Source organism: Octodon degus, unplaced genomic scaffold (assembly GCF_000260255.1).
Source record: "Octodon degus isolate 3935 unplaced genomic scaffold, OctDeg1.0 scaffold00047, whole genome shotgun sequence".
In the NCBI taxonomy this organism is placed as follows: Eukaryota; Metazoa; Chordata; class Mammalia; order Rodentia; family Octodontidae; genus Octodon; species Octodon degus.
Window position 1 is genome coordinate 5,304,248 of NW_004524623.1, and position 13,181 is coordinate 5,317,428.

The 13,181-nt window shown below is 37.2% G+C and overlaps 1 protein-coding gene and 1 pseudogene across 1 annotated transcript in view; one reads left to right on the plus strand and one right to left on the minus strand.

Moving 5' to 3' along the window:
- Rap1b (RAP1B, member of RAS oncogene family) overlaps window positions 1-13,181 on the plus strand; it is a 42,554-nt gene extending 29,373 nt beyond the window's left edge. The window contains exons 3-9 of the mRNA XM_004632147.2: window positions 2,850-2,931; window positions 4,225-4,293; window positions 5,885-5,941; window positions 7,463-7,603; window positions 9,968-10,111; window positions 10,729-10,845; window positions 13,089-13,181. Of these exons, the coding sequence (XP_004632204.1) occupies window positions 2,875-2,931; window positions 4,225-4,293; window positions 5,885-5,941; window positions 7,463-7,603; window positions 9,968-10,111; window positions 10,729-10,815 (555 nt within the window). The 5' untranslated portion in view covers window positions 2,850-2,874 and the 3' untranslated portion in view covers window positions 10,816-10,845; window positions 13,089-13,181. The remainder of the gene's footprint in view (window positions 1-2,849; window positions 2,932-4,224; window positions 4,294-5,884; window positions 5,942-7,462; window positions 7,604-9,967; window positions 10,112-10,728; window positions 10,846-13,088) is intronic.
- On the minus strand, window positions 4,664-5,086 carry LOC101561653 (annotated as a pseudogene).

A 13,181-nucleotide genomic window follows, 5' to 3' on the forward strand; every position in this document is an offset into this window, starting at 1 on the left:
TTTTTTTATGTATTTGGTACAAGGTCTCACTATGCAGTTCGGACTTGTAGTGATCCTCCTTCTCAGCCTCCCCAGTGCCTGGGATTACAGGCATGTGCCACCACGCCCGGTCTCAGTGGCTGGCTCAGCACACCTGGAAGCAGAGCCGTAGTGGCATGCGGTACTGGGAAGTTTCTGAAGGTTTGAGCAGGGAAGAATATCTAAGTATGTTTTGATGCCCATAATACCAGTTAGTTTATTATTAAATGTTTTATCTCATAATTTTTACATAGTTCCTCTTAAAGTCCATTCATTCTTTTTTTTTCTTTCTTTTTTTTTTTTTATTTTGCAGAACTGTGGATTGAGCTAGCTCCTCTTTCACTCAAAGTAGTGTCACATTTGAAGCCTTGTTTAAGTTACAATATGTCATTAACCATATAAGTAAAAGAGTTAAGGTTAAGCTGGGTGTGGTGGCACATGCCTGTAAGCCAGGCATTCTGGAAGGCTTCGACGAGAGGCAAGTGTCTCAAAAATAATTGAGAAAAGGTACCTTGGAACTTCCCAGATAATAGAAGTGTTTTAAGTGTCAATGAGGGATGGCTTTGTGGGTTATATGCATGTTGGCATAAGTGCGATTTATAAGACATGGCTTGTTTCTTCACCACAAATAACTATTATGATGAATTAAAATGTTCTGCATGTTTAATTTTTTAGAAGTGTGTACTAATAGAATCTCAGATTCTTTGACCAAGCAAATGTTGAGGTCATATAATTAAGAGCCTCATAATTATTAACCTTTTCGCAAAGCAGGCCCCGCCTGCTGCAGTCCCTGAGTGAAGAAGAGCCAGATTCTGAACCCCTCCCAGTCTGTCCTGTTTGCTGCCCAGTGTTTCCAGAACCTCCAGCTTTCCAAAGAGATGCTCTATAACTCAGTGTTTGAATGTCAGATCATACTTGTAACACCGTCTCAGCCAATAAAACACTGGAGGAAAAAAAAATTATTAACCTTTTCATAACAACTTAAACAGAATGACTACATTTATAAAATTTGTAAGAAAGTAATTGCAGTTATCCAGGTTTTATACCTGATCTTAGGTGAAGGTTGAGCAGTTGCTTCTGCCTAAATGTTACTGATCTTCTCTTCTCCCACCTTGAATGCTTGGGGCCATCTTGAATTGGCTTAGAGGGTTTGTGATCCTGTGTTTCTATCCACTCCTTATGGAATTGCACTTAGTGAATAAATGAGGTATGGCAGCCACGGACACAAGATGTGATATAAAACTTTCCACAAATGAAGGAACAAAAGTTAAAGTAGCTGAAGAATTAAACTTAATACAAAACTATTCACCAAGTATTATAGTACAATTCCAAGTCAAAACCAAAAAGGGCTGCTTTCATTACAAAGACCACTTGGTTACAAATCCTGGACAGTAATTGAGCAGTATGAGTTCATAAAACCAAATTGGAGTCATGACTGACTTAGCTGATAGCACATTCAAAGAACAGATAGAAGCATAAACATAAGAATTCGGCAGGCTGTTTGGAAGGATGCCAACTGAGGGCCTTAAGTTGACTATGAAAAGATGAGAAATAATACCGGAAACAAAAACACAAACCTGAAGTTATTGATTACTTAAGCAAAAATGTTTTGGTCAAAACAGCACATGCTGTGCTGGCCACTGATACCGGGCATGGTGGTGGTACACCTAGGATCCCAGAGCTAGGGAGGCGGAGACAGGAGGATCACTACAAGTCTGAGCTGCGTAGTGAGACCCTGTACCAAATACACTTAAAAAAAGAAAGTTTAGCTAAATAGAGACAGGAGGGAGTTAATGTTGACTAAAAAACTAGTCATTCAGGTGAAATGGTCGCCAACTGTTTGGTATTCACTATGTTTTCATTGAAGTATGTTCATTTTTAATTAGCTAACTTTCAGAAATAAGGGGCCACCAATAATGGGTTACTTTGCAGAAGCATGTGCACTGATATATATTGTAATTGGTTGATTCAGTTTCCTTAAGCCAGTTCTAGAGTTGTTACCTTGAAAGAAATGGGATTGGGGGCTTTTGGCAGGTGCAAGGAGTTGAGCATGCTAGGCAAGTGGTCTACTGCTGAGCCACATTCCCCAACCCTGATTAAAATCTCTGCTAGGGGTATTTTTGTGCTTTAACTACTGATCATTTCCTTGTTTCCAAAAGTATGAAAGCTATGACTTCCCATCCTGGAAGTATTTAGAATATCATCTATATCCTTAGTATTATTGAAACATTTTAATAGTAAGCATTTGTGTAGGTTGTTCCTGTTCGGTTTGGTTTCTTTTTTTTGTTTGTTTGTTTAATCATTCTGAACCCTTGTTGAGTTCTTCAGTCTGGGAATTCAGTGTTTTGATCGTGCCTTCAATTTCAGAATATTTCAGGTTTTTTGTCTATTTCTCCATCCATTTGAGGATTAATAAATGTGGTCTTCTGCTTATTTCCTCTGCTACCTTATTTGCATTTAACACATCTATCCCAGGAATTGTACAAATAGTAAATAATTTAGGCTTTATGGACCAGATGGCCTCTGTTGTAACTACTTAACTCTGCTGTTATATCATGAAAGACAGTACACAAATGAATGGATATGACAGTTTCATTAAAAACTATTATATAAAAATTATTTATATAAAGCTGAGGATGTAGCTCAGTACTTATCTTGTATGTGGGATAGGGCTGCAAGCCCTATCTGTAGTTTTGTAGTAAGTCTGTTTATAGAGCAAATGTTCCATATTAGTATGGTGCCGTTATTTTAAGTAAACCTTGTTCAAATGTCATATTTTCATAAGAACATAAATATCAAGACCTTAAGAACTTTTTTTCTTCTTTAACAAGGTACCCAATTTGACAAGTTGGCATCATGCGTGAGTATAAGCTAGTCGTTCTTGGCTCAGGAGGCGTTGGGAAGTCTGCTCTGGTAAGTCATTCTTATTGAACTAACCTTTGATTCCAAAATGTTCTTTTCCTGTTGAGTTCTAGGTTTTCATAATCCCTAATAACTTAAAAAAGAATATATTTTGTTATTTTAGTCAATTGTTAGCTTTGTCTGGATGGATCATGTTTCAAGTATGCCATAATATAGTTTGTGCTAAGCACACAAAATAAGAGTGTGTAAATATGTGTCTGTTGCATTTTAAGACCAGATAGGAATGCAATTTGTTCTTTCTTGTTATGCAGTCTTACATACTTTATGATAGAAAATGTCAAAGTTTATAAAGTCTTTTACTGTCTAATTTTGTATTATTTTAATAGTCATGTTTTCAGCATAAAGGAATGGGATAGCAGGGATCAAGAAACAACTTAGTGGTGAGGGTTGTGGGGAGAAACTCTGGGAAAATCACTTTGATTCAAAGTTTGGCAGACTCTCAGAAACACAAATTGGCCTTTTTTCTCCCTACTGAGATATAAAGCATCTCACTTGGCCACTTAAAGTAGCCATCCAGCCATCTGTTCAAACTGAGAGAAAAAAAAAAAAAAAACATATATGGCATGAGCCAAGTGTGGTAGTACACACCTGTAGTCCCAGCACTTAAGCCAGAAGGCAAGGACCATTTGAGCTGGGAGTTCAAGACCAGCCTAGGCAACAGGTCAAGGTACCCCCAATATGGCATGTCACTTTTTAAAATTTGTATCTGAGGGCCAGGAAGATGGCTCAGTAGAATAAGTGCTTGCCTGGCAAGCACAAGGGCCTGAGTTCAATCCCCGGTTCTGCCATAAATAAATAAATAAAAATTTGTATCTGAAGTACTACTGGCAAGCTGAGTTGGCTATGCATGTATGTGTTGCACAAAATTATAAATGTAATACAAATAATTATTTTACTGTACATTTGTATAGATGAAGTCTGTGTCATTCTTCTACCTCTCCGAGTTTTTAGTTATTTCAGTTCACTACTGTCATTGAAATCAGGGCTTAGTATATACTGAGCAAGTAAGCAAAGGCTCTTTCACGTCTCCAGCTTTTTTGTTTGTTGTTATTTTGAGGTAGTCTCTCCAGTGGTCCAAGCTTACCTCCCAACTTGTGATCTTCCTGTCTGAGCCTCCTGAGTAACTGGGATGACAGTGTGTGCACTTATGAATGATTTTTATACTGTTCAGTTGAATCTGAGGGTGCAGAACCTGTGGGTATAGAGTGTCAGCTAGAGTTCAGATTTTGAGATTTCGATACATATGTTCTTTCTTTAAACGCATAATGGCATTTTTTTTTTCAGACTGTACAATTTGTTCAAGGAATTTTTGTTGAAAAATATGATCCTACGATAGAAGATTCTTACAGAAAGGTATGTTACTTTTGGTTTTAATATAAATGTAAATATTTCTCTTTTTGGCCTTTATAATTATTGGATATTGTATACAACATAGGATGAAGAGACAGTTAATTTGGAAAATTGGTAGTAAAAGTTCACACTTTTCCTGGCATATTTGTGAAGTGAGAATAAAACAAACACACACAGAGAACTTTTAAGTTTATCCTGACAATTCTGATACTATGATCTGACTCCCAAACTTTCAAGCCAAGCCATTTGTTTCAAGTGCCACCCTCTTTAATTCCCTACCACCACCCTCTAGAATGATTGTTTTCCAGCTCCATATTTTAACCTAGAGATACCTATACAGACCTTGCCATAACATTCCTAATTATCATTTTTTAAGTGAACCAAAATTTTTATTTATTCATTTCTTGCATTTGTAATATTCTTCAATGACATCCTTGGCCTGCGATTCTTTGCCATAATCCTTAACCACCACACAACTGCAACCAATCACTTTACAGGGTTTTCCCTCACCATCAGTCTTACAGAGGCCTACCCATTCCCCGAGTTTCTTGTTGTCGTCAACCTTAATTAGGTTGATTTGGTGCTCAGCACAAAGGGCCTCCACTAACTTTACATACATAGGTTCATTGCAGTTAGATGCAAGCACACAGAGACGGGCCTGGCGCTTGTCTAAGGCTTTGGCGGCTTCGCGAATTCCACATGCAAGGCCATCGTGGTTGAGGGCAGTCTTCAGCACCTCTTGTAAAGCAGTATTGACGTCTATTACACCTCCAGTAGCAATGCCTTCCTCTGCCATGCTGGCGGGTTACAGGTGAAGCCAAATCTTGAACACACCTGAGCTTCCGCCTCTGCGCAGCTTGGCGACAGCAGGGAAAGAGAACGTTCCTAATTATTATTTCGGGAAGATGTCATTGCTCACAATGGAATGGTAAATACTATTGTGTTAATACTGCGTTTGACAATAAGTAATTTGCAGACATTTTTCATTTAGTTGGGAAAGTTATCTCACCTTCAGGTCATAGTCAGCCTTACTCTTCCTGTTACATATACAAATAGTGTTCTTTCATGTCCACGAATACCAAAAATACTAGAAACTTCTTCCTCCATCCCAACTCTGAAATTAATTCTAAATAATGTTTTTCCCTAGGAAATATTAGGTGAAGAGGATGACAGTAAAGTATAGTTCATTTTATAGTGATAGCACTGCTTTCTTCCTACAAGAAATCTTGTTTCACCAAAGTGAGGGAATAAAGTTAACTAGGGAAATAGAAATGTATCTGAGAACTGGGTCTGGTGGCGCATTTCTGCAGGGCCAGCCTACACTACAAAGCAAGATCCCGTCTTTAAAAAAAAAGTATATCTGAAGCATTATGGGAAAATTCTTACTCAAAATCATTACAGATACTGTTGAAATTATTGCTGGTCTAGAGAGATTTTGAACTTTCAGAATTAAATATGATTAATACTGAGACTGACTCTTAACATTGATACTAGCTGTATAGTTGCCATAATCTTTGTGTGTTTTAGTAACTTATATGTTTAAGGTAGTTTTATATACATAAAAAAATAAAGATGTATTTCAATTTTCCCACAGCAAGTTGAAGTAGATGCACAGCAGTGTATGCTTGAAATTTTGGATACTGCAGGAACGGTATGTAAAATAAACTACCAGTGTTTATGCAACTTGTACATTATTGATTTTAAATGCTATTGCTCTGTAGATAAATACTAAGTAACTTTTTTAAAGTTAAACTTATTTAAAAGTACTACTGTTAATAGTCAAGGTGGTATTTCTTAATTTTCTTGAAGCCTACTTTTTTAAATATTAGACTTTGAAATTCCAGTGAATCAGGTAGTAAAGAATTTTTCAAAACTTGTTAAAATGAAAGTTTTCAGTTTCACTAGTACTTTTGTCATATTTCAAATAATGTAGAAATTTTTTGACATACTTTCACTCCTCAATAGCTTTGTGAAGAGATTTAACTGGTATCTTCTTTAGAAGTACCTATTGGCCAATGTATTAACTCCTTTGTTACTATAATGACATACATTAGGGAAGCTTACTCTATAAAGAGTGCAAGGGGCTGGTGAGATGGCTCAGTGGTCTAAAGCACCTACTTAGAACAAGCTTAGCAGAGCACAGGGACCGCAGTTCGATCCCCCAGCACCACATGCCAGCCAGCCCTGCCCCCTGGTGGGCTGAGCTGGCCACACAGACACACACACACAATATAAATAAATAAATAAATAAACTTGGGAAAAAAAGAGTGCAAATTCTCAGAAGGCTGGTGGTCTTCTTGCTGACAAGAGTCCTGAGGCAGTGCAGAACAATACATGGGAAAAGACAAAGCCATCTGTGGCTGTCTTATAAAGCCACCCCAGTATTCAATGGGATAAGGGATTCCTGATCACTTTCCAAAGGCCCCACCTTTAAACAGTAGAGTCAGACTAAGTTTCCACCCTCATAGTACCTCACAGTGATGATTAAACATCCATGCATGAAGCCTAAGGAAATAGTCAAACTATATAATTCCAGCCATACCAACTACATTTGAAAGTACAGCCTCCAAAAGTAAAGTATTCTGTGCATATGATATGCATTCAGCTAATGTTTGAATACCAATATGTGCCAGGTACTGTGTTCTTAACTTTAAATGTTTCTAGTCTAGTAAAGATGGGAGAATGGCAAGATAAGGGTAGACATAGTGTGAGGAACCCTATAGAATAAGAACATTGCTAGCTAGGTGCAACTTGAAGATATATTTAGAATGTTCTACACTTCATTACAATACCTGACTTTTAGTAGCTTTCAAAGACAAGACTATTAGACTGGGCATAGTGGCGTGCGCCTGTAATCCAGTGCTTGGGAGTCTGAAAACAGGAAGATCACTATAAGTCTGATCTATGTAGTAAGACCCTGTAGATCCTGTACTAAAATGCAAAGAAAAAAAAAAAAAAGACAGACTCTTTAGTTTTACATGAAAATGTTTATCAGTGTTTGTTTTCGACTAAAACCTGTTTTCTTGAAATACCAATTTTTGAAGTAGTAGCTTGCCACAGACTGTAATTTTAAGACATGTTACATAATACTCCAATATTCATTGAGCTATAATGATAGACTTTGAAAATTGTCAGATAAACTCAAAACATTCATCTTTTCATTTTACTATAGGAACAATTTACAGCAATGAGAGATTTATACATGAAAAATGGACAAGGCTTTGCTTTAGTTTATTCCATCACCGCACAGTCCACATTTAATGATTTACAAGATCTGAGAGAACAGATTCTTCGAGTTAAAGACACTGATGATGTAAGCTGACTTCTAATAAATGTTTTATTTCAAATCCCTTTTTCTATATTGTTATCTAACTTTAAGTTTAAATTTGAAGTTTATGTATTTGAAATAGAGTATTATTTTTCAGAAGTTTTGAGAGGTAGAAATACATCTTCAATGTTTATTGTGTTTTTAAATATACATCATGCAACATTGCTCTCCTTTTCCCCTGTCTTGTGAAAATTAAATGTTACACCCTTCCTATTTTTAAACTGCATCTTGTGGAAAAGAAGTGTGGGAGGAGGCAAATGTTACTAATAGAGCAAATTATGTTCTGGGCACATTTCTGGTAAAGAGCCTTTTAACAAAAATTAGGCGTGTGAACATCTTAACTACTACAGAGGAACATGAAGTTTTAAGGGAAGATTTTAAAAAAACACTTTAGATTCCAACTTTAATTTGGGTTCCCCTTCAAAATGCAACAAAATAAAATGTAATCCTATGGGGAACCTCAAGAGGAATGTTGTAATTCCTAGGAAGTGATGTCTAATACTGCTTTTGCATCAGAATAACTAGGACTGGTTAAAATAGATTGCTGGACTCAGCCTCTGAGTGTCTGCCATAGTAGGCCTGGAGCAGGCCCAGGAAATGTGTATTTCTAACATTGGCAAGTGGCCCTGATGACTGCTGATCTGTGCTGCACTTTAAGAATGACTGTACTCAAGATAGTTCAGCAGGCTCAGCACCTGCTTAGGCAAGCACACGGGCCAGGGTTCGATCCTGGACACCACATGCCACGCCAGCCCCACCCCTAGGAGCTCTGAGCTGGGCACAGAGACCATGCATGGTGGCGCATACAGTAATCCCAGCGCTGGGCAGGCTGACAACAGAAGGATCACTATGAGTCTGAGCTGTGTAGTGAGACCCTGTACCAAATACATTAAAAAAAAAAAAAAAACCCACAGCTGTACTGTAGTTCCCTTATAGCTACCATTATGGCAACTAAGACACACTCGTCGTAAGTCCTGTCGTTTTCGAGACTACTCAAAACAAATTTGGAGACATCTACATAATTGCTTTTATCAGTGGCGTTAAGCAACTGTTTACTAAATATCTATTAATAAACTCTACATCTATTTCTAAAGTACCAAAACTGCTGTTTAGATTTTTCTCAGAAAAATAATTTAGAAAACTGATTTCTGGCTAGCCAGATAGCTCAGCGGACTAAAGCATCTGCTTAGGCAGGCACAGGGACTGGGGTTTGATCCCCAGTGTGCCATGCCAGGCCCACCCCTGGGGCGCGATGAGACATCGAAGGAGACTGTGAGTGTGGTGGTATGTGCCTGTAATCCTAGCCTTTGGGAGGCTGAAAACAGGAGGATCACTAAGAGTCTGATCTGTATAATGAGAACCTGTAGACCCTGTACTAAACACATTTTTTTGAAAAAGGTGATTTCTAAGTAATCCATAATATTTTGATAGAATATGCAGTACAGTGTTTTAAAATTATAAACATCACACATATCCAGACATATGATACCATTTGATAAGTGGCCTTGATTTTTAGTAAGAGTTGATCTGACTTTCTGGTTTTTTAAACACAAGACTATAGAAAGAAAGAAACTAAATTATTCTTAGGTTTTTTTGTTGTGCTTTGGCTCCCCCCCCCCATTTTATTTTTCTACAGAAAGAATCTCACCAGGTTGTCATAATCTACCACAGCCTCCCATAGAATGGGATTACAGGCATGTACCACCACCATACCTAGCTGAGAAAGTGAATGTGCTTCAGGAACGGTCTACACTTCTCCTTTGTGTTAATGCAGTTGATAAGTTCATGCCAGGAAATAAGAAAATTTGAAGTTGATTCACATCCTTAAACATTTTAAAATGTTGAAATAGATTGGTTGGCTTTTTACTATAACAACAGTTGTACTTCCTTTTAAAGAGGTTATGTGTTTTGGTTAACTATTGTGACCAAATTTCCTTTTTTGTTGTTTTGTTTGTTTCTTTGTAAGTAGGTCACAGGTTATTTCTAAAATTTTCCAGTGGCTCTTACCTGAATATACATTGATTAGGTTATATCTGCTTTGCACATATAATATCAGTTCTCTTAGCTCCCCTTTGGAGTTAACAGTTGTCATTTTCATTGGAAAAGAAAGTAGTGTAAGTGATTGACAGTATAACTGACCAGAAAGTCAGTACGATTTAAATCTTACAAATTAACATTGCTAAAACTTCCATATTTTAACTGATTTTTACTCATTTATTGCTTTTTTTCCTAGCATAATTTCCTAGCATAATAGGGAAAGTGATCCTTTGGTTCAACTCTTAGAATTCTTTTTATTTGAAGTTGTATTACTATGCTCACTTATTTTTATCCTCACAAATGTCTTTTTAGGTTCCAATGATTCTGGTTGGTAATAAATGTGACTTGGAAGATGAAAGAGTTGTAGGAAAGGAACAAGGTCAAAATCTAGCAAGACAGTGGAACAACTGTGCATTCTTAGAATCTTCTGCAAAATCAAAAATAAATGTTAACGAGGTATGGTCAGATAAACTTAAGATATCTCTTTATATGTAATATGACCTTTTAAATTACTAGAAAAATTGTGTACATTAATCTAACCCCAAGCTAACATGTCCTTAGGGTGATATGATGTTACAGGCAAAACGTCATGTTTTCTATATATGCATGTAAGTAAGTAACAGTACTATTTTAGTCTTTATTAAATGCTGAAACTGGAAATTTATCATGAAAAAGGAAGGCTAGACAGAAAATAGGGGTAGGAGATGTTATACAAAAGACTAAAACTCAGAAGATATCTAAGATTATTAAAGGGGCTCAAGATACAGGTTAAAGAAAAGGATTTTTTTCTTTCTATATGATAACTGTTCTAGCTAAGATCTCTGCAGCTCTTCAACTAAGTACTTGTCTTAAAGAAAGTAATTTTAACTCTTCTTCCAAAATAAATAAGGAACTTGGCACTTACAATACCACCTAGTCTTACTCTCATTCCTTAGCTAAACAGAATAGTTGTTTTCTGCGGATTCATTTCCATGGATGTTTCCAATTTTTTTAAATTCCACGTTTTCAGTGATGAGATGTTTGTTACTCCAATAAATAATATATATATATATATGTATATATTATGTTTGCAGATCTTTTATGACCTAGTGCGACAAATTAACAGAAAAACTCCAGTGCCTGGGAAGGCCCGCAAAAAGTCATCGTGTCAATTGCTTTAATATACTAAATGCATTGTAGCTCTGAGCCAGGTAGGTTAATTCATCTTTTGTAACTTTTGATCATATAACTTCATTGAGGGCACTGTCGTGAAAACAAGTACCGTATTTTTTTGTTGTCATTCTGTAAAAAGGTAACTTAAAAAAAAAGTAATGGGGCTGGGGAGATAGCTCAGTTGAATAAGCTCTTGCCTGGCAAGTGCCTGAGTTCAATCCCCAGTTCCCCCCCCCAGCCCCCCTGTAATGGTTTGTGTCTAGGTGTCTAAATAAGTTCATTCAGTGTATGCTAGTTGGTACTGGCAGTTGTACGGAAGACCAACCTTTTCTCCTTGTGTCTTTAATTTTATGAAACTAAGGTATAGTGCGAGAGAAAAACAATTCCAAAATGTAATAAGTACAACAAGAGAATAAATCTAGCATAGTATCAATAATAAAAACACCTGACACATTTACCAGGTGCCTGGCACTCTTAAAGACAACCTATATATTAATTTAATTTTCACAGTAATAAAAGTCTTATTATTTCCACATGACAGGTAAGGGAACTGAGCATAAAAGTTATTCCAGCCCTGCAGTTAATGAAAATCAGAGCCAGAATTTGAATAGGAGAGAGGACTTCTGAGTCCATCATTAAGCGCAATGCCATTTAGGTACTTTAGGAATATATAATTGCAGTACCAACCCTATCATCATGTGCACGAAGGATTAAGGTGAAGTTTGTCAGTAGGAGCTACTAAGCTGAGATCTGAGGGTGCATGTTATCCATGTTGGGGAGGTAAAGGGTTCCAGGGTAGAAAAACAACAAAACCCAGAGATGTGAGCAAAGGAAAACTGAGCGTATAAAAATATCAAGATTAACACTTGCACCTCAGCTAGATCCACATGTGGCACATAAGAGCTCAACTGCTAGCTTCCACTCTCTGCCAGTGGTATCTTTGCCTATTCAGTTATCATTAAAACACTGTTACTGTGCCCTTAACCTTGGGAACTTTCAACAGCTATGATTATGCTTCCTCCTATATTAAATGGTGCTATATCACCATATAATTTTTTTTTTTTTTTTTTTTTTTGAACCAGGGATTGAACTCAGGCCTTTGTGCTCGCCAGACAAACACTTATTCCACTGGGCCATCTCCCTAGCCCCTCACCATAGAATTTTAAGAGTCTGGTTGGTTGGTTGATTTGTTTGGCTTTTTTGTTGTTGTTTTTGGAATTTTTGTCTCTACAGTCCAATTAGAGCTTTTGTTAACTGATCTGATCTCTTCTCATTCCTGACCATGTGCTGCTTCTTAGCAGCACACGTGTCTGAGCTCACTCGCTGCCCTTTCCAGCTTGCTATTTTCAGCCTCTGGGTTTTACAAAACTAGATCACAAACCTCGTTCAGACTCAGTGAAAATCTAAAGTTCTGGGAATTTGTGAAAAATTACTTCAACAGCCACATCTATCCTAATAGTCTTTCTCGAGCTTGTAACAAGTCTGAGCCAAATAAAAATAAATTATTTTTAAAACCTTATTTGAGCCCAGGCATGTGTGTAGAAAATTCAGATGCAACTCATATTTTACTTCTTTCATAATACTCTCAAATATGATTTTAATTTAATTTTTCTTGAAGAAATAAACCTTACATGTGATTTTAGTATAGTATCTGGGGGTTTTTTTTTTGTTGTTTTCTTGTTTGTTTTGTTTTTGTCTTTTGAGACAGGGCCTCACTATGCGCTTCAGGCTCACTTTGGAGCCCAGGCTGGTCTAGAACTCCCAGATCCTCCTGCCTCACCCTCCCCCATGCTGGAATTACAGGCATGTGACACCACACCCTGCTCCTTATCAGCATTTTTTTTTTTTTTTTTTTTTTTTTTTTTTTTTTTTTTAAGCATCTAAACTGGTAGGATTGGGCCAGCAAGATAGCTCAGTGCGCTAAGCCATCTGCTTAGGCAAGCGCAGAAACTGGGACCTCCAGCCCCGCCTGGGGAGCCAGCCACCAAGACAGGCATGGTGGTGCACACCTGTAATCAGGTGAAAACAGGCCTTCTGCCCAAGAGTCCCAGAGTGTTGGGATCACAGGCATGAGCCACCGTATCAGCTAGACTTCATCTCTTTAGGATGAAAAAAGTGAAAGTGTCTGTAGTGTAAATTATGGTGTATTATTGTAAATGTGACTAGAACAACATCCTGTGATATATTTATTTGTAGCACTTAAAAACTACCTATTTTCTTTGATTCTTAAGCTGGTACTTAAGCACACTGTTCTCAGTTGCATCTTTCTCCCTTTTCACAGGTCTGAAGAACTGTTGCCCAATTCAGCAGTGCCAGCATTCCAACTTTGTTAAACCTACCAACATCTTAAATGGACTTTCCTGTGGTGGTACCC